Here is a 27,425-nt window from a genome sequence, read left to right as displayed (position 1 = left end):
ATTTATTGTGTGTTTATATTTATTTATATACTATACTTTTGAAGTCATCTTTTTCTTTCTTTTTTATTTATAGTTTAGTTGTTTTATTGTAAATAATCTAAATCCACACCAGCAACACAGTTTCTGCTTTTTAATCACATTTATTTATTTCGAAGCCGTCTGTTTATTTATATTTATTGGATATATATATATATATATATATATATATACACACACACACACACACACACACACACACAGTTTAGTTTTAAATTCCTCTTTGTTTTTATTTTTTATTTATTATGGATATATAATTAATTTATTTACATTATTTATTTTGAAATGTATTTTAATTTGATTTATGTATTTATTTATATACCTTTCTTTAGTTTTAGTTTTGAATCACATTTATTTGTTTGTTTGTTTAAACTGTTAGTATTTGTTTATTTATATTTATTTGTTTATTATGGATATAAAATTGTATCATTTTATTTTTATTTTATATATACTGCATATACACACACACTCACACACTTATTTATATATATATATATATATATATATATATATAATATTTATTTATTATTGATATATAATTTATTTATTTAAATATTTATTTTTTTATTGTGTGTTTATATTAATTTATATACTATACGTTTACCATTTATTTGTAATTTACATTTTTTATTTATTATAAATATATTATTTATTTTTATTTTATTTATTATTTGTGACCCTGGACCACAAAACCAGTCATTAGTAGCACGGGTATATTGGTAGCAATAGCCAAAAATACATTGTATGGATCAAAATTATTGATTTTTCATCAGGGATATTAAATAAAGATCATGTTCCATATTTTGTACATTTCCTACCCTTAATAAATTAAATCTTAATTTTAGTTATCTAAATCTATCTATCTATCTATCTATCTATCTATCTATCTATCTATCTATCTATCTATCTTAATATTTAGTTATTTAAATTTAAATTTTTGCTTCATTGTCTTGCGATACGACTAATGTTGCTAAAAACAAAATATGACTATTAGTTCAACTAATCACAATAAATAACTATTGTAATGAGATGAGTCCTATTCTGAAATGTTAATATTTAATATTTGGTGGGCCACTTTGATCTTTCCAGTCTCTACTTGCTGTCCTTGTCTGCTGTACTCAGACTTCTTCTGTAGCTGTATAAATGCTAAAGCACGATTCATGTCCTCATATTGTCTTATTCGGTCTTTTTTTCCTTCTCTGTCTCTTGCGACATGTCTCTTTTGTAGAAGGTAAGTGCTTAACTATTTTTTTTTCACTCAGAAATCCTTCTCTCTGAGAAGCAACTCTTCTTTTTGAATCAGTCTGTCATTCGTCACCCTTTATGAAATTGTCTCTTATGAATTGTTTTTAGGATTAAATCAGCCTCCTGTTGTTGTGTTAATCAGATGTTTTCAAGCTGATCTCTTTCACATGACTCGCATCAGGGCTTCAACACAAACTCCATGTGAAAAGCAGATCATAGAACAGCTTTTTTTATATGATTATTATTCTCCAAATGCCATTTACACCTTCAGCTGTGTGTTGTACAACTTCAGAAAGTCAGCAGAAATTGGAGTCAAATTGACTTAAATGGGTTTAATTTAGTTTAATGTGTTGGGGAATGTCAATGCGAATAATGTGAAAGGACCCATCTCACTGTGATTCAGGAATCTCTTTCACATTCATAAAACACACCAATCTCTGATCTATGCAATCAAAATCCAATAAGCAATGTCTCCTCTTGTGATCTAAAAAAAGTTAGTGACAAATAAATATTGCTTTGCTTTTTTTCTTGTGTTAAGGCGAGACACTGCAGGTGAATAGAGTAAAAAAAATAACTAATAGTTATCACCTTACTTATCCAGTTGATTGATTACATTGATAATTGCAAACATTTTTTGTATTACAAGTTTTCTAAAATGTTAGGTTCAAATATGCAAATTAGGCATTATTTAATGAAATATGCGTTAGTTTGCATGCATTTCTAGTACAAAAATCTAAACACTGGATGAAGTCAGTTTAAAAAAAATTTTCATTAAGTCATAAATTTTTTTACAGAAGGAATTTTGGGTATCTCATTTTGTCACAACATAATTCTGAAAACACTATATTTTTCCAAATTTGAGGGGGAATAAAATGTATAAAATAAAGCTAATTATATATGAACAAATCCATTTGTAAAAACCTTCAGGATATAGAAAGGAATAAAAATGTAAAGTTTGGTGTGTGTAAGTGCTACTGAAGTGGAGATTTATGGCTCAGTGTAGGAGAAAAAACTCATTTTGAGAAAACGGCCTTTAAAAATATGTATTGTAATTGAAATCTATTGACACAAATAGATAAAGTGCTATAAAAGAAACACTTAACAGTGTTTTTTGGATGTCTTCTTTCCACTAGTCTGAAAAAACACTTCATGAAAAACCAAGAAGCCTAAAATCTCAAACTTGACGGGTGCATGAAAAAATGTTTTTGCCTGGAGTGTCTCCCCTTATTACAATTACAATACATATTTTTAAAGGCTGTTTTCTCCAAATGAGTTTTTACTTTTACACAGAGCCATAAATCTCCACTTCAGTAGCACTTATACTCACTAAACTTTTCATTTTTATTCTTGTCTGTATCCTGAAGGTTTTTAGAGGGATTTGTTCATATATAACTTGCTTGATTTTATACATTTTATTCCCCAAAAAAAACTGTCAAAAAAATATTGTTTTCCGCCTGTTCTAAGTAATCTCTGAATTATGGAGTGACAAAATTAGATACCCAAAATTCCCTCTGTAAAAGCATTTGACTCTAATATGTCAAAAAAATTAAACAAGAATTTTGAAACTGACTTCATCCACTGTTTAGATTTTTTGCACTAGAAATATTAGCAAATTAGAGCATATTTCATTAAATAATGCCTAAAATCTAACATTTTAGAAAACTTGTTATACAAAAAATGTTTGCAGTTATCAGTGTAATCAATTAACGGAGTAAGAAAGGTGATAACTATTAGTTAATTTTTTCTACCCTATTCACCTGCAGTGTCTCGTCTTGACATTATTTTGTCCATTCATTCGTCTTCACCCTCCATTTGCAATGTTTGATTTTATCAATGAGCGAATCTCACAAAGTTAAAAATGTGTCTGTGTCATATTTCACTACAAAGTAATGAAATTATAGGTTGAATAAGAACATGAAGCCTATTGTGCCATTATCTTGTTTGTCAGGTTTGTCAGCATCCTAATGCTCGTATGAGGGAGTGGGGCGCAGAGGCCATCACCTCGCTGATCAAAGCTGGACTCTCCTTCAAACACGAGCCACCGCTGTCCCAGAACCAGGTAGAAATTCATTTGGATGATCGGAAATCAGTGCTACTTCAGAGTTTGGGTTTGGTTATTGATTGGACAACACCTTCACCTTCACGTTCAACCTTCTCCTGTTTTCCTCAGAGGCTGCAGCTGCTGCTTCTGAACCCTCTGAAGGAGCTCTCCAACGTCCTTCACGCTGATATCCGACAGAAACAGCTGGAGTGTGTCCTACAGATCCTACAGAACCAGGGAGATAGTCTCGGACCGGGATGGCCTCTGGTGCTGGGGGTCATTGGAGCGATCCGTAACGACCAGGGGTGAGACACACCGTCTGACCTTGCAGAAAAGACCATCTTAGACAAGCAAGAATTTCCTTATTAGTCAAACGGCATGGTCCTTCTTTTGGGGCTGCTTGACCAAGGAAGTCTTGATTTTGGAGTGTCTCATTTGTACACAACACATGTTTTGTTTCACAGTGAGTCCCTCATACGAACAGCCTTCCAGTGCCTGCAGTTGGTGGTGACCGACTTCCTACCCACAATGCCTTGCACGTGCCTCCAAATTGTGGTGGATGTAGCCGGCAGCTTTGGGCTCCAAAACCAGGAGCTAAACATCAGCCTGACGTCTATCGGCTTGCTGGTAAGGAGTACTTACCTTTAGTCTTTAGTGTTACCTTGAAGGTTTTGAGTGGATGACTAAGAGTCTTCCTCTTCCCCCGCAGTGGAACATCTCAGACTACTTCTTCCAAAGAGGAGAAGCTATTACAGAGGAGCTGGAGAGGGAGGAAGCGATTCTCTTGAAACAGGCCCAGGATAAAGGTGAACCTCTGAACCGACCCTTCCACCCTGCGCCACCTTTTGACTGCCTGTGGCTGTGCCTCTATGCCAAGCTGGGTGAGTTGTGCGTGGACCCACGGCCGGCTGTGAGGAAAAGCGCTGGCCAGACAATGTTCTCCACCATTGCTGCTCATGGAACGCTGCTGCAACCACCGACCTGGAACATCGTGGTTTGGAAGGTACTGGAGCAGACCAGTTCTACTTAAAATTGCTTTGCTGGATCAGATTTGGCTGGGGACCAAATTAAACCCAGTTCTAGTTAAAATTGTTTTGTTGATTCAGACTTTACCAGAGACCAAATTAAACCCAGTTCTAGTTATAATTGCTTTGCTGGATCGGACTTCACCGGTTACTAAATTAAATTTAATTCTAGTTAAAATTGCTTTGCTGGGTCAGACTTGACCAAGGATCATATTAAACCAAGATCTAGTTAAAATTGCCTTATTGGTTCAGACTTGACCAGAGACCAAATTAAACCCAGTTCTAGTTATAATTGCTTTGTTGGATTAGACTTGACCCGAGACCAAATTAAATCCAGTTCTAAGTTAAAATTGTTTTGTTGATTCAGACTTTACCAGAGACCAAATTAAATCCTGTTTTAGTTTAAATCACTTTGCTGGATCAGACTTGACCGATTACTAAATAAAATTTAATTCTAGTAAAAATTGCTTTGCTGGGTCAGACTTGACCAAGGACCATATTAAACCAAGTTCTAGTTAAAATTGCCTTATTGGTTCAGACTTGACCAGAGACCAAATTAAACCCAGTTCTAGTTATAATTGCTTTGTTGGATCAGACTTGACCCGAGACTAAATTAAATCCAGTTCTAAGTTAAAATTGGTTTGTTGGTTCAGACTTTACCAGAGACCAAATTAAATCCAGTTCTAAGTTAAAATTGGTTTGTTGGTTCAGACTTTACCAGAGACCAAATTAAATCCAGTTTTAGTTTAAATCACTTTGTTGGATCAGACTTGACCGGTTACTAAATTTAATTTAATTCTAGTTAAAATTGCTTTGCTGGGTCAGACTTGACCAAGGATCATATTAAACCAAGTTCTAGTTAAAATTGCCTTATTGGTTCAGACTTGAACAGAGACCAAATTAAATCCAGTTCTAAGTTAAAATTGGTTTGTTGGTTCGGACTTTACCAGAGACCAAATTAAGTCCTGTTTTAGTTTAAATCACTTTACTGGATCAGACTTGACCGGTTACTAAATTAAACCCAGTTCTAGTTAAAATTGCCTTATTGGTTCAGACTTGAACAGAGACCAAATTAAATCCAGTTCTAAGTTAAAATTGTTTTGTTGATTCAGACTTTACCAGAGACCAAATTAAGTCCTGTTTTAGTTTAAATCACTTTGCTGGATCAGACTTGACCGGTTACTAAATTAAATTCAGTTATAGTTAAAATTGCTTTGCTGGGTCAGACTTGACCGGTTACTAAATTAAATTCAGTTATAGTTAAAATTGCTTTGCTGGGTCAGACTTGACCAAGGACCATATTAAACCAAGTTCTAGTTAAAATTGCCTTATTGGTTCAGACTTGACCAGAGACCAAATTAAACCCAGTTCTAGTTATAATTGCTTTGTTGGATCAGACTTGACCCGAGACCAAATTAAATCCAGTTCTAAGTTAAAATTGGTTTGTTGGTTCAGACTTTACCAGAGACCAAATTAAATCCAGTTTTAGTTTAAATCACTTTGTTGGATCAGACTTCACCGGTTACTAAATTTAATTTAATTCTAGTTAAAATTGCTTTGCTGGGTCAGACTTGACCAAGGATCATATTAAACCAAGATCTAGTTAAAATTGCCTTATTGGTTCAGACTTGACCAGAGACCAAATTAAACCCAGTTCTAGTTATAATTGCTTTGTTGGATCAGACTTGACCCGAGACTAAATTAAATCCAGTTCTAAGTTAAAATTGGTTTGTTGGTTCAGACTTTACCAGAGACCAAATTAAATCCAGTTCTAAGTTAAAATTGGTTTGTTGGTTCAGACTTTACCAGAGACCAAATTAAATCCAGTTTTAGTTTAAATCACTTTGTTGGATCAGACTTGACCGGTTACTAAATTAAATTCAGTTATAGTTAAAATTGCTTTGCTAGGTCAGACTTGACCAAGGACCATATTAAACCAAGTTCTAGTTAAAATTGCCTTGTTGGTTCAGACTTGATCAGAGACCAAATTAAATCCAGTTCTAGTTAAAATTGCTTTGTTGGTTCAGACTTGATCAGAGACCAAATTAAATCAAGTTTCCGTCAAAATTGCTTTGTTGGTTCAGACTTTACCAGGGAACAAATTAAATCCAGTTTAAGTTTAAATCACTTTGCTGGATCAGACTTGACCGGTTACTAAATTAAATTAAATTAAATTCTAGTTAAAATTGCTTTGCTGGGTCAGACTTGACAGAAGACCAAATTAAACCCAGTTCTAGTCAAAATTTCTTTGTTGGTTCAGACTTCACCGAAACTAAATTAAATCCAGTTCTAGTTAAATTGTTTTGCTGGATCAGACTTGACAGATTACCAAAATAAATCAAGTTCTATTTAAAATGGCTTTGTTGGTTCAGACTTGACCGGGGACCAAATTAAACCCAGTTCTATTGAAAGTTAATTCCTTGGATCAGACTTGACCTGAAACTAAATTAATCCCAATTCTAGTTAAAAAAAAAATTGCTTTGCTGAATCAGAATTGACCAGAGACCAAATTAAACCCAGTTCTAGTTAAAATTCCTTTGTTATTGTTGCTAATAACCAAACCTCGTTGCTCTGCAGGTTCTTTTTCATCTGCTGGACTGTGTAAGGAAGTCCTCCACCACAGCTGACAAGGAAAAGATCGAATCTGGAGGTGGAAACATCCTCATCCACCACTCACGCGACACAGCGGAGAAACAGTGGGCGGAAACATGGGTTCTGACGCTTGCGGGCGTAGCTCGGATCTTCAACACCAGGAGATACCTGCTTCAGCAGCTAGGTAATCATTCAGACATGTGGTTCTCAAAGACCTATCTCAGAATTTAATACTGAAAGTCATGTTCTTGCTTGCAGGTGACTTTTTCAAGGCTTGGGAAGTTCTGTTGGACCACATCCAGTCCGCTGCACTCAGCAAGAACAATGAAGTTTCCCTCGCCGCCCTCAAAAGCTTCCAAGAGATCCTCCAGCTAGTCACGCCAATTAAAGACACAGATAAACCCGATGCTCTCGCCGCAATGGACGTTCCTCCTGTCCTTATGGAGTCTATTCAAGGTTCTGGGCCAGGAAGACCCCTTGTCCGGTCCGATTCCCTTGCCGAGCGACTAGCCCAGCGCTACGGTGCCCAACCTTCACTTCCACCACCTGGAGAGGAGCTGGACGACTCTGCCCTCTGGTGGTCAGCGTGGAACTCTTGGTACCGGATAGGAACCGAGTGCACACGGCCCCCTAGTGGTGGAACAGATAAACTAGTGTTTGTACCCAGTCAGCCTTTCCTGACGGCGCTAATACAGATTTTCCCAGCATTGTACCAGCACATCGCAGTAGGTTTTAGCATGGAAGATCTCAAGAAGTTGGGGGTGATTCTGCATGGAGCTGTGTCGGTCCCCATAAGCTCAGACTCCTCGCCATTCATCTTGCCCTCCTATACGGAAGCAGTGCTCACCAGCCTGCAGGAAGCAGTTCTGACTGCCCTCGATGTCCTGCAGAAGGTAGAACACTTTTTAGAATTTGGTTAATTAGAGCCAGAGCACCGGTGGTTCTTCTCCAAATGAAATAGCATTTTTGAGGGCCTAAACATGCTCAAAAACTCAAGAAACTTTGCACACACGCCAAAAGTGGTAAAAAAATTATTTTGATATGGTTTTCAGAAATGGGTGTGGTAAAATGGCTTAATAGTCCCACCTATAAAATTTCAACAAAGTGCCCTTCGAGCTGTGTTTCACAAACATTCGTACAAAAAAGCCCCTCAAAACGTAGTCTGAAACCCAACAGGAAATGTTATTTTGAAACTTCTTTGCCATTTTCAGGCTTTGTATTTTAACAAACTCCTCCTAGAGATTTAGTCAGATCAACATCACATTTGGTCAGTGTAATCTAAAGCCCTTTGTGACGTTAAATTGTGAAGATCTTCAGTTTTCGTCGAAGGGCGTGTCCGTGGCAGACTAACAAATTTCGATGTTTCGCCATGAAAAAAGGAAGTTGTTATAATTCGGACATGCAATGTCCGATCTGCCCCAAACTTCACGTTTGATAAGACTCCTAAGCCTGAACAGATCTACATTCCCATATTCAATTATAGTCATAGCGCCACCTGCTGGCAACAGGAAGTGACATGTTTTACGCTGTAACAAACTCCTCCTAGAGTTTTAATGAGATCAACATTATATTTGGTCAGTCTAATCTAAAGGCCTTTGCGATGTTAAATTGCAAAGATCTTGAGTTTACGTTAAAGGGCGTGTCCGTGGCACCCTGACAAAGTTCGATGTTTCGCCATGAAAAAACAAGTTGTTGTAACTCAGCCGTACAATGTCTGATCTGCCCTAAACTTCACACTTTCGATAAGAGCCCTGGCCTGAACACATCTCAAAGCCAATATTGTCTCATAATAATAGCTCCACCTGCTGGCAACAGGAAGTGACTTGTTTTATGCTGTAACGAGCTCCTCCTAGAGATTTAATAACATCAACATTATATTTGGTCAGTCTAATCTAAAGGCCTTTGCGATGTTAAATTGCAAAGATCTTGAGTTTACGTTAAAGGGCGTGTCCGTGGCACCCTGACAAAGTTCGATGTTTCGCCATGAAAAAACAAGTTGTTGTAACTCAGCCGTACAATGTCTGATCTGCCCTAAACTTCACACTTTCGATAAGAGCCCTGGCCTGAACACATCTCAAAGCCAATATTGTCTTGCCAGCTCCACCTGCTGGCAACAGGAAGTGACTTGTTTTACACTGACTTAAACATACACCCCCGGTTTCACAGATAAGGCTTAAGCATAGTCCTAGACTAAAATGTAAGTCTGAGCAGTTTCAACTGAAATAAAATTGCACTGATTGATCTTAAAATATATCAGTGCCTTTGTTCTGTCTCAAAATGCACACCAGTAAGTTTTTTTTCTAAGCGTGTTTATAAAAATTACGTAAATGTTCTAATTGATCCATGGCCTAATCCTGGCTTAGTCTAAGCCATGTCTGTGAAACCGGGCCACACTGTCTAAGCACCAAATGTCACATGTTTGGTCCATGCCTGTCCAAAACATTTCCATGGACTTTAGATGCCTGAAGACATCTAAAGGCCAATTTTCAGATATAATCATAGCGCCACCTGTTGGCGACAGGATATGTCATGCTTTACAATAACTCAAACATACCATGATAAAAGTCCTGGCCTGAAGACATTTACATGCCAATATTCAGTCATAGCGCCACCAGCTGGCAGCAGGAAGTTCTTATGTTTCTAAGAGTTTTGTTTTTGGTTGATTGTGATTGAGATTCTTTGTAGACTCTCCATCTTTTAAGATGAGATTGTATGTCATCGTTCTAGGCAATCTGTGTGGGTTCGGAGAATCTCCAGGTGATGTATCCCGCCATCTTCGAGCAGCTCCTGCTGTTTGTGGAGTTCTCCTGTAAACCTCCTCAGTATGGAAAGATGGAGACCAAACACGTGGCCAATGCCAAATACAACCAGGTGAGCCTCTGTCCTGTTTCCAAATGGTGGATTTGCTTTGTTCTGTTGGTCGTGATCATTGTTAGTTTATGAATCATCATACATACACTCATCATCATCATACAGCATTCATTTCTGTATCTGTTTCCGGATGTGGTGATGTAGTAGATGATCTTTGTTTCTGCTCAGGAGTGTTTGGAGGGTTTTGAATGCACACATTTAAAGAAGTCTTTGCTTTTTTGTTGTGTTTACAGTGACGTCTTTATGGTGTTGTCTTTTTTCCCTTCTCAGTTTTAATTTGGTTCTAGGATAATTTCTCTGTATTACTCTGCATTTTGTGCCTCTTTTAGTCATGTTTGAATACTTTGAATCATGTTGTTTTAATCACATTTTGAAGTAGATGTGGCTCAACAAGTTAAAACTATGAACTGGTAGAAATGTGGAATATTTCAATGTTAACCCATTCTTTAGGTTAGGTGCAAAGTATTTGTAAACATGACTTTCAAAGCAATCGTTTGTCTTTGTTATCGTCATCGTTTAAAGTAGATTCATTAGTGTGTTGTGGGGATGTGATCGGCGGTGGTAGTAAACATTTGTCTGCTCTTCTCTTGTTCTGTTTTTGTACTTCATACGGATCCACTTTAGATCCAACTGTTTGCACCGGTGAGTTCTTCCTCCCTCCCGCTGTCTTCCTCTATATCTCTGTCTCTCGTTTGCTTTCTGCCTTGCTTTCTCTTCCTTTTTTCCCTTCGGCTAATTTCAGCTTCATTTAACTGCTCTACAAGACAAACTTCTCTTTCATACTCTGATAACATTTGTTTTTTCTCCCTTCAGTTCCATCAGCCACATTTGTTCATTAATTCTAACTGCCAAAATAAACGTCAACAAATAGTGTTATTTTATGCCGTTTCTTAGAGCCATGTGGTGAAGTTTCAAAATTTGGCACACGTATAGGGAAGAGTTTCAACTTTTTCATGACAATTTTTCACGTACACTCTGTATACATAGAATACTTTAATGACCTAACATTTATCAAAAACTACATGAAATACATTATGCTGCAATGTAATATGCTGGAATTTACCTTCCATTTCCAGTGTTTAACAGGGTTCGCACAGATGAATTTCCAGGACTTTCTAGGAGTTTTTAAGCACTGCTTTTTGGACTTCAATCAGAGATCTTACTTATCGAACAACATCTTCCATTTAAAATAAAAAAGAGAAATAGATTAATAAAAATATACTAATAAAATAAAGTGAAACACATGTGAAGTATTACAAAGTATAATACACTTTTACTGTAGTAAAACCACTGTTAATTTAACCGCTGTTAAAGGGACTTTTTGTTTTGTAGTTTTTATAACTGTACTGCATTAATAGTTTTTCTGCTGTTTAAGAAGAAAAATTGCGAAATCACTCTGAAATTCTGATCTGAAACAAATAATTCACAAACCCACACCAAAGTCCCAATCTGAATCAAATGATTTGCGATTTATATTGGGATTTTAAATCGCATATCACGAATTAGAATTATTAGATTATTAGAATTAGAATTTGAATTTGAATTATTCAATTTGCTAAATGATTCACAAACTTGTTCGATCTAAATCAAATGATTTGCGATCCACGCTCTCTTAAGTTCCGATCTAAAGCAAAATATTTGCAAACCTGATCGGAAGTCCTGACCTGAATCAACTCATTCGCAATCCGCGTTCCGATTGCAGTGCTTTGGATCCAGTTGGAGCGATTCTAAATAGTCAATCGTTTTGCGAGGCAAGAGTTTTGAAAAGCTTTGCACCTAACCCCCGATCTGAATGAAATGATTTGTGATCCCAGCTCTGAAGTTCAGGGGCCTCATTTATAAAGACTTGCGTAGAAACCATCCTTGATTTTATCTAAGAACTTTTCTGATTTGATCGTAAGAGCGATTCAGAGAAAACGTACCACGAAATCCATGCGTACGCCATTCATTCGGTTATAAATCACAAATGATCGTGGAATTGTGTGCAGCTGAATGTTCCGCCGTCGAAACGCCCCTGCTTAATTAATTAACATATAAAATGAGCTCATTCCTAAAGCAAAAACTCTGTGACAATGGCAAGTATAAAGGAGCGCAAGAAATCAAATTATAGTGAGGCTGATCTATCTGCAATACCAGGCATTACCACAAGGAAACGGTCGTACGCCAAGCTGGAATCTGACGTGGAGATAAGTACTTTTCCACGTCAAAGACGGTTTTTATAAATCTGTACTTTGACGTGGATTTGATTGTACGAACACTCTAAGATCAAATCAGTGCGTAAGAAAGTTTTATAAATGAGGCCCCAGATCAAAAGCAAAGGATTTGTGAAATTTCACGAAGTATTTCACGAAATATTTGATTTGAATTATTTAATTCACTAAATGATTCACAAACCCATTCCAATCTAAATCAAATTATTTGCATATTGTGAAGTTCCAATCTAAATCAAATGGTTTGTGATCCACAATCTGAAGTCCTGATCTGAATTTGATTTAGATCGGGATTTCAAATCGCGTATCACAAATCATTTCGCTAAATGATTCACAAACCAGTTCCGATCTAAATCAAATGATTTGCGATCCGTGCACTGAAGTTCCGATCTAAACAAAAGATTTGCGAACCCACTCTAAAGTTTTGATGTAAATCAAATCATTCGCTGTCCACACTCTGAATCTGAATTTGATTTAGATCGGGATTTCAAATCGCGTATCACAAACCATTTGATTTGAATTATTCAATTTGCTAAATGATTCACAAACCAGTTCCAATCTAAATCAAATAATTTGTGATCTACGCTCTGAAGTTCCGATCTAAAGCAAAGATTTGCGAACCTGCTCCAAAGTCCCGACCTGAATTAACTGAATTGCGATTCGCAATCCGATTGCAGTGCTTTGGATCCGGTTTAAGCGATTCAAAATATTGAATCGTTGGTAACACTTCCTATGAAGCCCGTATTTATAATACATTATAAGGGTATTCTTAAGGCATTATAATGAATGCATAATGCATTATAAAAAACATTATAATATGTTATATCATCTCATGAGTATTCATAAGAACAGTTTTAATGTATTATAATTTGTACTTTTTTTGTGGTTATAGCTTTTAACAGAATGATTACCTCCTCATAGTTATAACATATTATAAGTCTCATATCTCGCCATGTTTCTCATGTCACTTTACTTAAAGCATACAAAGACCACTTATAAGTAATTATAATAATATTTCCGAAAGAACCCTAAGATCAGGTATCAGTTTAGATAAATGTGTAATATGAACTGTTTGATTATTTTGATGGTACCCTTCAGACAGCTTTTGATAAGTAACTCTGCAACTGCATGTCAGCTAGCAGTAATTAGTATTATGCTGAATATATGCTAACACTAAATTTCGATGTTTCCCCAAAAGACAAACTATTATGTTATATTATAAGTAACTTTGCAAGTACATGAACATTCTACCTAGCCCAACCATAACCTAAGCCTACTAATACTCTAAGGAGTGTTAGTTGGCATGTAGTTAGAAAGTTTAAGCTTATAGTCTATAGGCTTAGGGGACCATCAAAATAAAACGTAATATAATGTAAAAAATAAATGTAATATGATATAGTCCATTATAAATTAAGAAGATTTAATATGCCGTTCATTGTGTGTTATAAATGATCATAATCTTAAAAGTTATAACCTCAAATACTCAAGTATTATAATGTATTATAATTGTTGTTATGATTATTCATGAGATGGTATAACATATTATAAGGTTTCTTATAATGCATTATGCATTTATTATAATGCCTTAGAAATACCGTTATAATGTGTTATAAATAGGGGCTTCATAGAAAGTGTTACCGAATCGTTTTGTGACGCAGGGGTTTAACTAAGTCTGAGTTTCGAAAAGCTCTGTTTCCTCCATCACTACATGCTTTTTAAAATTGTTATAAGCAATGTCGAAATTCAAAAATGAATGGCTCTTTTAATTTGGTCTGGTTTTTGTCATGAGTTTAAATCGATCGGAGCGGTTTCAGCATTAATGACTCAATTGATTCGGTTCATCGGTTTTTGCGTCTTCAAGTCATGATTACAAGACAGTGTCAGTACTACTACTCGCTTAGCTCGATTGCTTTCTGACATGAACTGCAATAAGCAAAAAAAGGTATGACGTTTTTTTGAATTGCGTGAATTTTATGTGAAAAGATAAGTGCTTATTAACAGAATTTAAACACTTATTTAATAGATAATATAATAATAATAATAGATAATATAATAATTATTCAAGCCCTTTTCAAGTACCTCTTCAGGAATATTACTAAGGTTTTCAAGGCCTTACATTTCAAAAAGTCAAATTTAAGTACTTTAAGCACCTTGAACCCTGGTTTTTGGCTCAAATTTTTACACTAAACTTTACGTAGAAAATAAACAGCAAACAGCAACTGTTTTATTGCATACTATTTACTGTTTGTAAAAAGTAGTGTGCAGTATATACTACACAGTTTTCATTAAGTAGTAAGATACTATTCCATTCTGATTCCATTTCATGTCTAGTTTAATGCAAAAGGTGGTTTTAATTTAGTCAAAAACCTACTTACAGATACTTTAGTCTTTAGCTTTCATTGACTCTTCCTCAGATTTTCTTCAGCTGGTTATCAAAAAGCCTTTAGATAGGGTGCCAAACAAGAAGTGAGGATGTTTTGTATGTATTAATGTCACAATATGCTCTGATAGTGCTACATAAATTCAGTTACTGTTGTAAAGGTCATTATTTTTGCAATTACGCTTGGTGCCATCTTTGATTAATGCTCAATCTTAAGCCTTCAAGCTATTTTAGCTCAAATTAGCATCAGGGCTGATATAAACAAATCTACTCACCCTTGTGCGTATCACTGTTGTGCTGGACCTGTAGCTGCTGCTTTTCATCTAATATTATGGTCCGTGTCAGAGTAATGTGGAACTTGTCATTGAAATTTGACACAAATGTTATTAGTGTTGAAGTGGAAATCCATAGGGACTGTTTTTCCAGTCATCTGCTGCATTTCAATCCAGTCATGTAGCTCATTTTACCGACAGTAGGGATAATATGATAAACATTAGATTTTGGTTTAAAACTGAGAGCCTATCAGGAAACCAGCTCTGGAGATGTAGTGTATGTGTGTTGATTATTCACAATCTTTCTCTGATACTATGTTATTTGTCTTTGAGGCTGATAAGGAGACATTTGTTTGTTCAATAATGTTATTTTTATATTTACTGTCTTCATTTTGTTTTTCTTGTCTGTCTGTGTCCAGGCGGAGTGGGTGGCCTTAAACTATGTGCCGTTTGCGGAGCGATCTTTGGAGGTGGTGGTCGATCTGTACCATAAAACGGCCTGTCACAAAGCTGTTATCACCGAGAAAGTCCTACAAAACATCATCAAGGTACTAAACGAAAATCATCAGTTTATAAAACAGGCTGACCTCAACAAATGTATATATTTAAGAGCAGCTACTTCAGACTGCGTTGTTCTCATGCGCTCTGCCATCTCACGATATTAAATAAATAAATGTTCGTGCCGTAGTTTACACAGGACTGGTGGGAAATGTGCATTGATACACCTTTATTATATAGTAGGGCTGCAACTAACGATTATTTTAATAATCGATTAATCTGTCGATTATTTTTTCGATTAATCGATGAATCGGATAAAAAAACAAGGGATTTACAACCCTTTATTCAAAAACAGAACTAAAATCTTTAGAAAGTGCACGAACATGTTGCTCCTTGAACTGTTATAATAATAATAATAATAAAATAAAAATGGACTAACACAAAAAACATACACATGTATGCTTTACATCTGCCAATTATATAGACTAAATAAACTAAAATTACTATCCGTCAAGACAGCGGCTTGCTGTGGTGTACATGCTGCATTTCCCATCAAGAAGCCTCTCAAATTAAATTCCTCAGTGCGCATTAAAAAAGTCATGTGACTTTGCACGCTGGAACGGGATAACTTGACTAACTTTCTGCTACATTCATTCTGCCATGGCGGTGTTTAGTGTCCTGCCATCAGCAGCGACCAGCTGGAAGAGTTCCGCATTCAAATGCACGCAAAACTGGCCTCAAAGCCCCAGCAAAAGTAATTACCATGAATGTGTCAAGGCAAAAATTAAGAAAATATTCGAATTACTTATTAATAAACTAGTATTTTCTGATTCAGTGTTGCAAAGATGAAATTGACGATCCTGCCATCTGCTCATTAATGCCTAATGCATCTTTATGGATTAGCTAATGGAAGAGTTTTTTTTTCGATTTTAATTATTTCGTTTTATAGTAAAATAATAATTTAAAGCTTTCTATAGATATTGTGTTTGTGAGGCAATTACCTGGGTTTCGGTTAATTATTGTGAAGCGCTCCTGTTTAAACCAAAGATATCAAGCGTATTCTGTTTGTTTTCTTTTAAGAGCACATGTTGTTGATACTGTTAGTACACACAAACTAAGGTAGACACTTTACAGTTCCGGCCCGGGTGGTAAATTACTCTTACCTTTATGAGCAAAAAAGAAATTCCACATTGCACTGGCGTCTCCATGCGCTGCAAAGCGCGCTTCTCTCCGCACAAACTTTGGATTTATATTGATTGAATGATTAAACTAATATTGTGATATGTTTTAAGTTTTTTATATCAATGGATTCTAATTTAAATCGCGATGAATTAAGCAGGCTTTTGATCTGTATGCCGCTGTTTGCTAGGTATAACTTTAAAAAACAAAAACTTGAATTTAACAAACAAAAAGTGTTCCAAATATATCTCTAAATTAACTTTATAAACTAAAGGAACGAAAATAAATGTAATCACTTTGCTATTAAAATCAGCAGCTGTGTAATGAGGAAGAGAAAGAGAAAAAAAGACAGTCGGACTGGAAATTCAGTCGGCCAAAAATTGATGAGCTGTCGGACATTTTTACAAGGAATGTTTGTTTAATAACCTATATAATATCCTTAGGCTACTTTCTTAATTAAATATATTATTTCTTTGATTTATTTTAGCGTTTTTAGGCTGCTTGTTCGCTGACTGAAGTGTAGGCTACATATAAAAAAAACAACGTGCCACCGTCACAGCCCTATTCAAAACTGAGACGATTTCACCTCAGCAGAGCTCCTCTTTCTCCTTACGGTTGTGGTATGTTTTCGACACATTATACAGACAGACAGTGTTACAAAAACTATAGAAGTAGTTTTCTCCATCTCCACTATCCAACGACCCGTAGCCTACACCAGCTGTTTTGCGATCGAGCATTGGCTGCTGTGAAAGTACGCTAGCCAAAGTAGGCTTAAATATCAAACATGTTTGATATAAATCGGGGCAGCATATATATATATATATATATATATATATATATATATATATATATATATATATATATAATATATAATGTAGAAACGGTGCTTTATGCTCAAATGTTCCAGTTTTGCGCATAAGTTAAATTCGCATTTTTGGATGGAAACACAGTTTATGTGTTTAAGAGGTGCCGAACTCTGCTGGCATCAGTGCGGGAGAGAGACCGAATGTGTCCACTCCGCTCTGCGCTCAAATTTTTTTTAAATATATATAATAACAACCAAATTTCTCTGCGTCGCGCGACACAACGAATCGATTATGAAATTCGTTGCCAACGCTTTTAGTAATCGATTTTTATCGATTTTATCGATTCGTTGTTGCAGCCCTATTATATAGGTTACGTGGTTTATTTTGATAGGTTACCTGTTTTCGTAGTTTTAAGGGAAAGCATCTTCGCAGCGCGTTCTTAACACAAGAGAAAGACGTCTTTTCTGCTTGCTGCAATAAACCGCTATTTTTCTGCACTAAACAAGTGAATTTTACCAAGATATTTTCAGAGATGATAGACTAGATGTTATAGAATAATAATTCAATGAAAACTTAATTTTGACAAAAATTGACATTCAACCTGTTTTTTAAATTCCCTGAAAACATCTCGGCATGACATCACATGATTTTCCCAGATCGCATCACATATATGCATTATATATTATATTAAATATATTTAAAAATAAGTATATAAATTAGTAAACTACTAATAAACTACTACTGTTTATTAAGTATTTAAAAGTAATATATACATTATATATATTTATGTAATTGTATTACATTTATTTAAAAATATAATATATATATATATATATATAATTTATTTTAAAAAATAAAGTGTGTGTGTGTGTGTGTGTGTGTATATATATATATATATATATATATATATATATATATATATATATATATATATTTACAATTTATATTTTCAGAAAATGACAACAAATTGTATTTGACTATATTGTATACATTGTGCATTATATATTATATTAATGTATTTAAAAATATAAATCAATGAACTACTAAGAAAGTACTGTTAATTAGTTAATATTTGTAAAAAATATATATTTGTTAATATTTTTTGCTATATTTTGAAATGAATTGAATTTTGATAATATTTAAAGAATAAATATTGAAAATATATTAAAAAAATATATAGATATATATATGGATTATTTATTATATTAGTATATTTAAAAATATAATATATATAAATTAGTAAACTACTAATAAACTACTACTGTTTATTAGTTATTATTTGTAATATATATATTAAATATATAAATTATATAAATTATTAAACTATTTTTTTTAACAAAAATAACTAATAGTTGCTATTTGAAAAAAACATGTATTTGTGTGTGTGTGTGTGTGTGTGTGTGTGTGTGTGTGTGTGTGTGTGTGTGTGTGTGTGTGTGTGTGTGTGTGTGTGTGTGTGTGTGTGTATATATATATATATATATATATATATATATATATATAATATTATTAAAACATATTGGTATATTTTACTGCATTGTACTATATTAATATATTTTGAAATGAATTAAGTTTTGATCATATTTGTTATATTTTATCTTACTATATAATGAATGAATTTTGATAATATTTAAAGAATAAATATTTAAAATATATTTAAAAATTAAATGTGTGCACATACATATATATATATATATATATATATATATGTATGTGTGTGTGTGTGTGTGTGTGTGTGTGTGTAAATATGTATGTTTGTGGATTATATATTATATTAGTAAATTTAAAAATGTAATATATTTATATAAATTAGTAAAGTACTAATACAATACTACTACTAATAATTTATTAGTTACTATTTGTATTCACCCAGTAATTAGTAATCAGTAACAGACTGCAATCTGTAAGTAATCTACTCAGCTCTGGTTGTAAATGAGTAGTTTTGCTGACATGAAGCATTTTCAAGCATCTCAGTCTCTATTGGTCACCTACTTTTGGTTCAAGCAACAGGCTAATCTGTGCAGGTTTAAAAGCAGATTCAATCCTCTCCATTTCTCTGTATTTAGACTCTGAGGATTCCTCTGGGTCTGAAGTACGCCTGTCCTGCTGAGAGCACCTGGAAACTGGCCGTCTCCTCATTGCTCAAAGTGCTTTCCATTGGACTCCCTGTTGCCCGGCAACAAGCATCCTCAGGCAAATTTGACACGATGTGGCCGGAGCTGGCGAACGCCTTCGAGGACTTCCTGTTTACCAAAAGGTATCCAACCTTTGGACGAAATATTTCAACGTGATATCGTGATATATTAAAAGAAAACAGAGATTTCAGGCTCATTCTTACTCATGTTTTCTCCTGTATCCCACAGCACACCTCCAGATAATCTGTCTATACAAGAGTTCCAGAGGAATGAAGCTGTAGATGTCGAGGTCATTTTTTCATCTGATAGTAGCCAATGTATAATTCTAGAGTTTGGAATTGCAAAATTGTTGTTTATAAATGCATAAATGCATTTAAGATAGGTTTGATGATATTTGGACATTTTACGATGAGACATTTGGATAATGAAATTATAATATTTTGAAATGAAAGAATTTTTGATCATATTTATAGAACAAATTAATATTTTAAAATATATATATATATATATTTTAAATATATATTTAAATAGTGTGTGCATATATATATATATATAAGCATTATATATTATATGAAGTATATTTAAAAAATATAATATATTTATATAACTCAAACTACTACTGTTTATTAGTTGCTATTTGTTATATATATATATATAATGGTAATAATATAATATTAAAACATTTGTATATTTTACTTTAGAATATTGTACAATATAATTATTTATTGAAATAAATGAATTTTTTTATAATTAAAGAATACATAAATATTTTAAATATTAATTAATAATTAATAAAAAGTGTGTGCATATTTTTAGAAAATGAAAGCAATTTATCTAACTATATATACTTATCTTTGTTATATATTATATTAAATATAAGCATTATATATTATAAGCATTATATATAAGCATTATATATTATATTAAAAATATAATATATTTATATAAATTAGTAAACTACTAATAAACTACTACTACTATTTGTTTATATATGTATATTTTTGTGTGTGTGTGTGTGTATATATATATATATATATATATATATATATGTATATATATATATGCATAAATGCATATTTTAAGAAAATGAAAGCAATTTATCTAACTATATATACTTATATGCATTATATATTATATTAAATATGTTTAAAATATTACTTAAACAGTAGTAGTTTACTAATTTGTATGTTACTAATTGTAAAAAAAGAAGAAAAAATTGTATATATATATTTTTTTCTTTTAACTTTATTTTACTATATTACTATATTTTGAAATGAATGGAATTCTGATCATATTTAAAGAATAAATAAATATTTAAAATATATTTAAAATAAAATATATTTACAAATTAAAATACGTGTGTGTGTGTGTGTGTGTGTGTGTGTGTGTGTATATATATATATATATATATAACAGTTAAATATATATATATATTTTTTTTTATTTAATATTCTAACATTTTATCTAACTATATTGTATATGTATGTTTGTGTATATATATTATATGCATTATATGTTATATACAATATATTTAAAACTATAATATATTTATATAAAAAAATAATTATATATGTATATTTTATTTGATAATATATTTTATTTATATTAAATATATACAATTTATCTTAAATATTTATTGTTTTTTTTTCCCTCTAGGTGGTGCAGTTGATCAGCACAGAGATTTTACCATTTGCCAATTTCATACCCAAAGAGTTCGTAGGTCGTATCATGAGCATGCTTAATAAAGGATCGATTCACTCCCAGTCATCGTCGTTCACAGGTACAGGGTAAAAAACTAAAGAAAAAGACAATCATCTACATCTGATTCACAATGAGAAAACTCTCTCCTGAAGCAATAGTTCATGTAGTTGTCATGTACTTACTCAAAAGAAGATATGTTCATGCTGCCCTTTTCCATACAAGGATTGAAGCTGTCAAGATCATAGAAGTAATCCATAAGATGTTTGAAATGTACTCCAATTCTTCTTAAATCATTTGATAGCTTTGTGTGAGGATCAGAACAAAATGAAATATAAAAATACCACTGGTCTGAACCAGGAACTGGAGTATGAAGACACTGACTGTCCCCTCTTGTCCCGTGCAGAGGCTGAAATGGACATCCGTATGCGGGAAGAGTTCTCCAAAGTGTGTTTCGAGACTCTCCTGCAGTTCTCCTTCAGTAATAAGGTGTCGACGCCGCAGGAGGGCTACATCTCCCGTATGGCGCTGTCAGTGCTGCTGCAGAGGGCGCAGGACGTGCTCCGGCGATACGTGGAGGACGAGAGACTCAGTGGACGCTGCCCGCTCCCCAGGTCTGCTAACGTCAACAGACTCGTACTTTGCAGCTGCCCTAAAAATTATTATAAATTATTTTGCATTAATTTGAAGAGAAAATGTGCTTATGTGTCATGTAAATGTCACAGCCCAAATTTCTGAAATATGAGCTAGACATATTCAATAAATTCTCTTTCACTGTGTTTTCTGTCTGTTTCTGACTTTTCTAGCTGAATTGCACAGAACTTGATTCAAAGTGTTTCTCACTATTTCTTTTTTCTTTTCAAGGCAACAAGTGACTGAGATCATCTTTGTGTTAAAAGCCATCAGCACTCTCATGGATTCCTTGAAAAAGACTCAGCCAGAGAACGGTGAGACCGGTTTGTCCTTCAACATTTTGATCATTTAAAAGCAAACATGACAAACATCTACAACGGCGTTTTAGTGCCACATTTAAAAGAAAAAGTAAGATTACGAGATTAAAGTCGAAGTATTTTGAGAATAAAGTCGAAATATTTCGAGAATAAGGTCAAAATACTACGGAAATAAAGTTGAAATACTACGAAAATGAAGTTGAAATATTGTGAGAATAAAGTCGAAACATTACGAGAATAGTCAAAATACTTTAGATTTTTTTCGAGTTTATTCTCGTAATATTTCAACTTCATTCTCATAGCATTACGGTTTTATTGTCGTAGTATTTTAACTTTATTCTTGTAATATTTTTACTTTATTCTCGTAATATTTTGACTTTATTCTTGTAGCTTTTCAACTTTATTCTCATATTTCAACTTTACTCTCATAGTTTTTCGACTTTATTCTCGTAATATTTCGACTTTATTTTTGTAGTATTTCGAATTTATTGTCGTAGTATTTCGACTTTATTGTCGTAGTATTTCAAATTTATTGTCGTAGTATTTCAAATTTATTGTCGTAGTATTTCGACTTTATTGTCGTAGTATTTCAAATTTATTGTCGTAGTATTTCGACTTTATTGTCGTAGTATTTCAAATTTATTGTCGTAGTATTTCAAATTTATTGTCGTAGTATTTCGACTTTATTCTCGTAGTATTTCAAATTTATTGTCGTAGTATTTCAAATTTATTGTCGTAGTATTTCGACTTTATTGTCGTAGTATTTCAAATTTATTGTCGTAGTATTTCAACTTTATTGTCGTAGTATTTCGAATTTATTGTCGTAGTATTTAAAATTTATTGTCGTAGTATTTCGACTTTATTCTCGTAGTTTTTCAACTTTATTCTCATAATATTTCGACTTTATTGTCGTAGTATTTTGACTTTATTCTCATAATATTTTGTTTATTCTCGTAGTTTTTCGGCTTTATTTTCGTAGTATGTCGACTTTATTCTCATATTTCGACTTTACTCTCAGAGTTTTTCGACTTTATTCTCGTAATATTTTGACTTTATTTTCGTAGTATTTCAAATTTATTGTCGTAGTATTTTGACTTTATTCTCATAATATTTTGTTTATTCTCGTAGTTTTTCGACTTTATTCTCGTAATATTTCGACTTTATTGTCGTAGTATTTCAAATTTATTGTCGTAGTATTTTGACTTTATTCTTGTAGTTTTTCAACTTTATTCTCAGTTTTTCGACTTTGTTCTCATATTTCGACTTTATTCTCTTAGTTTTTCAACTTTGTTCTCATAATATTTCGACTTTATTCTCATAGTTTTTCGACTTTATTCTTGTAGTATTTCGACTTTATTCTCATATTTTTTACTTTATTCTCATAGTTTTTCAACTTTATAGTCATTATATTTCAACTCTATTCTCATAGTTTTTCGACTTTATTCTCATAGTTTTTCAACTTTATTCTTGTAGTATTTCCACTTTATTCTCGTAGTATTTTGACTATTCTCTTAGTTTTTCGACTTTATTCTCAGAGTATTTTGACTTTATTCTTGTAATATTTCGACTTTATTCTTGTAGTATTACAACTTTATTCTTGTAGTATTTCAACATAATTTTTGTAGTATTTCGACTTTATTCTCATAATTTCCTATTATTTTAGAAATATTACGACTTTAATCTTGTAATTTTAGTTTTTTTTTTGTTTTGTTTTTACGTGCCACTAAAATGCCATCGTAAACTTCTACATTAAACAGAAAAATTAAAACATGTATTGCTGGAACAGCGAAATATTTCCAAACGTTTGAAGCCTTGCATCCTTGTTTTTGCTCATTTCTTTCCCCTTCCTCTTCCTGTCGGGGCGCCAGTGGATGGGAACGTGTGGGCTCAGGTGATCGCGCTGTACCCGACGCTGGTGGAGTGCATCACCTGCTCATCTCCTGAAGTAAGCTCCGCCCTCAAAGACGCCCTTGGGCCCTTCAAAGACTTCATGCAACCGCCCGTCTCCAAAGTGCAGAACGGCGAATCGTGACTGAACGTTTTTATTCCACCGCAAACATGAATGTGACTGTTTCATACGCCACACGTGAGGACGATTCACCCCCATCGTCACGGCAAACGTCATGTCGATTGACAGCTCCAAATCCCATCGTTCGAAGCTTCTTCTAATACGAGCTGACGGTAGACTCTGATTGGCCGACTTTAACGATGTATTAACTGCTACGTTGGATTTGCAGTGTTTGTTGTTTTTATGGTTTTTTGGTTTTTCTCCCCCCCTTCGGAGTTCATGTACAGTGTTTGGTGATAGTGTTAAAGATGTAATTAAGAATTACGTATTTGGATTGGAAATCGAATCCGCAAATCATTTAAAAAGAGAGAATGAAAAAATGAGTAATGAATACATGAAGGATGGTCAGTCTTTTTTTGTGGAATTTTCTCAACAGCAATGGATTTTATGCAAGATCTTACTGTAACATTCCATGTCATCTTTAGTCACATTGAGAAGGGTCGAACCCGGTGTGTGTACAATAATAAATGGTACAGTTCTATGAACATCAAATGCATCGCTGCTCTGGTTATTCATGTATTTCACTTCCAGTAGTTCATGTACGTTCAACTATGACTTTCTATGAGAAACATTTCAGACTCTTTTGAATGTACGTGAAGCATTAAATAAGTTTTAACACACAGTCAGGCAGTAATTATCACAGGATAATTGCAACCTGACAAGATAATTAATATGCCAATTGATAAACTATACTTTCCTATAAGGGCCGTTCTTCAGAATTGGTGCCATCTGCTGTCCCACAAACATAAAAAGCAATTAAAAAGCATTCAAGTATTCAAATCTTAGATGTTTATCTATTGAAACCCACAATAATATTTAAAATATTGGTAAGCTTAATATACTTGCAACTGGGAGGTGGATGTCCCAAACCCTAACCTCTAAATTTCAACTTATGAAAATGATACTGAAATAATTTTTGCACTTTATTTGTTTTATATTTTCTTTGTACATTATAAAACTTTATGTACAAAAATGTGTCCTGCATTTTCATGTCACTACTGACATTTTGGCTAATTTTGATTTTAACTACGCCCCTAAATTTATGAACAGAAAATATTTGTTACTCTCTCTCATAACCCATCATTTTGAGGTAAATGTTTGTATTCCATGCAAAACTGATTAGCATATTTGAGCTAGGTTCAAAAGTATCTTAAATTGTCACTACCGAAACAGTCATGACGGGAAACATTTAGTGAAGTTTCGGTAGTGACATCTTTGTTTTTGTGGGTGTTATCCAATAAATTTGTCACTACCAAAACATTTGATGAAGTTTCAGTAGTGACCAAGCGGCAACCTCCCGCTCTCTCTATTGAAACCAACACGGAAGTGTCTTAAACTGCAATTCATCGACTGGCCGCTAGAGACTGGCTGCAAAAGGGAGTCAGTCCCATTGACTCCCCATGTTAAAATGTCAACTTTACAGCAGAAAAAAGTATGTTTACAGCCTGGTTCAAAAAGTGGTTTTGGTCTATATAGCTAGTTTTGCCCTTCATGTCAACTGTGAGGGGGGTGAATTTTTTTAGAACTCATCCGTTTAACCTGTTAACCCGAAGGGCGTTTACGTGTCTCTACGTTTTTAATTACCTTTGTTTTAGAAAAATATTCAATCAACTATCAAAAACTATATATCAATTGAAAGCTAAAACACTTAAGATTCATGTTCTGAGCTTGTTTTCGAAATCAAAACACCAGAGAGGAAAGGGTTAATATAAATGCTGAAGGATCACACCAATGTAAACCGTAAAAGTGAACGGCAGTTCTTCCGTTTCATTGCCTATAGTTCCGATCAGCTCCGACTAATCTAAGAAACAGCACACATTTCAAGGTAAGTGTTCACTGTTCAAAATGCATCCCAGTTTTTAATCCAAAACAAAGAGTAAATGGGGTAAAAACCGAAAGATCCTCCTTTGTTTACATGAGCGATTCGAGTTATAGTTATCGATAACGTCCATTTTCAAAGAAATATCTATTCTAATTCGTATTCCAGCATTGAAATGCCATACATTTCCCATAGAATAGACTCTTCCGAGTAAAATGAGTCCTCTCCCGTCTCTCTCAGTCAATCAGAGCCCAGTCCATGACGCAAAGTCTCCGGAGAGGTACTGACTGGCTCACCGGGGTGTCACTCTTGCGGTCATAAGGTTTGGCTGTTTCAAGCAAGCCAATGCATAGCCAGCAAAGTTTTGATGGATGGAAGTGTTAGCCAATCACGAGGACGTTTACAAAGAGTGAAAGTTTGCATAGTTTGCGTACATATATATGGCGTCTCTGCGCTACATTGAGTGCTTGTCAGCAAACGGATTTTCTGCAAAAGCTTACATCTGAGTCTCTCCATCATAGAAGGTCGACTTTAGAAGAGTTTTGTGGCGTTTTTAGTGCTATTGTGTAGAGGTTGACCGATGTATCGGTTTTGCCGATTAATCTGCACCGATAGTTGATTGGAGGAACTATCGGTTATCGGCAAAAATCCTTGCCGATAGTTTTTCCAGGTTGCATTCTTTGCTGAAGCGGCACACGCTCTGCTCCGCTGTCATAGAGTATGAGAGGTTAAGTTCGACACCAATGTTTAATGTCAGGATTGTTACCATATATTTGCGTTGGTTTATGTCAAGCTGGTCATATTGTTAGCCAGCAAAGTTGCAGATTTAAAGACATGATGTGAGAAAGCAAACTGTGTTCATTTAGCCGACTGAAATCCTGCTGCGCCACAGCGCGCCATTACATCACACACATTACATTACATCAAATCTGTCCCAAAATCGTTGTTAATGTTCATAAAGACTTGACCCTGGGCTGGAAGATTATTGTGCATTTAAGCAGAACTTTTGTATTTCTGTAGCTCTAATAAAGTCTGTATGCTTCATAGAGCTATAATTTATGTTTTAGCCTTTTCTTCAGGCTGTGGAAGCATGGCAGTTACGCACTTTATTTAACAATGCCAGTTTTCCTTGTTCTTATTTGATTTTTGATTTTTTTTTATTTTGATTTTTGATTTTAATGATCAACAAAAATGTGTATTAAAAATTAAGATAAAAATTATACAAAACGAAATTTGTTTAAGAAGGGATTTTTCCACAAATAAAAACGTACGAAATTGTCAAAAAATTGTGTATGACCCTCTCCAACTCTCCCGGCGTATTGCCGTCCAATTCATACCACGTCCTTTATGACATTTACAAATTACACAAACTTCTTTCGTAATAAACAGATTGAACTGAAACAAAACACAAACAAATAATATTTAAACATAATGTAAAACAGAAAAAAATCTTAAATGGCTACAACAATATATATCGCTCTTTCTCTTTCCGTTTGATCTGTTGTTTAAACTAATCTTTGCCGCTTTTTTTAATCATTCTTGAAGTAAACATTTGCTTGTTTGGGGATTAAATTAACTGTGTTAGACTTCCCCTTGAACT

The 27,425-nt window shown here is 33.9% G+C and overlaps 1 protein-coding gene across 2 annotated transcripts in view; it reads left to right on the top strand.

Annotated features, from left to right (window-relative positions):
• Nucleotides 1-24,498, top strand: part of mon2 (MON2 homolog, regulator of endosome-to-Golgi trafficking) — a 54,504-nt gene extending 30,006 nt beyond the window's left edge. Inside the window, exons 18-32 of one of the 2 annotated variants that reach the window (XM_073831727.1) lie at nt 3,230-3,340; nt 3,452-3,627; nt 3,787-3,949; nt 4,032-4,325; nt 6,925-7,123; nt 7,198-7,832; nt 9,667-9,810; nt 10,435-10,452; nt 15,092-15,220; nt 19,222-19,412; nt 19,519-19,579; nt 20,947-21,070; nt 21,395-21,602; nt 21,853-21,935; nt 23,807-24,498. In XM_073831727.1, the coding sequence (XP_073687828.1) occupies nt 3,230-3,340; nt 3,452-3,627; nt 3,787-3,949; nt 4,032-4,325; nt 6,925-7,123; nt 7,198-7,832; nt 9,667-9,810; nt 10,435-10,452; nt 15,092-15,220; nt 19,222-19,412; nt 19,519-19,579; nt 20,947-21,070; nt 21,395-21,602; nt 21,853-21,935; nt 23,807-23,970 (2,700 nt within the window). In that variant the 3' untranslated portion in view covers nt 23,971-24,498. The remainder of the gene's footprint in view (nt 1-3,229; nt 3,341-3,451; nt 3,628-3,786; nt 3,950-4,031; nt 4,326-6,924; nt 7,124-7,197; nt 7,833-9,666; nt 9,811-10,434; nt 10,453-15,091; nt 15,221-19,221; nt 19,413-19,518; nt 19,580-20,946; nt 21,071-21,394; nt 21,603-21,852; nt 21,936-23,806) is intronic. The other variant, XM_073831728.1, reaches the window with a different exon arrangement.
• The last annotated feature ends 2,927 nt before the right edge of the window (nt 24,499-27,425 follow it).

The sequence above is a fragment of the Garra rufa genome, chromosome 25 (assembly GCF_049309525.1).
Source record: "Garra rufa chromosome 25, GarRuf1.0, whole genome shotgun sequence".
In the NCBI taxonomy this organism is placed as follows: Eukaryota; Metazoa; Chordata; class Actinopteri; order Cypriniformes; family Cyprinidae; genus Garra; species Garra rufa.
The sequence above is the reverse complement of the archived record's forward strand: the minus strand, read 5'-3'. Positions and strand labels throughout refer to the sequence as shown.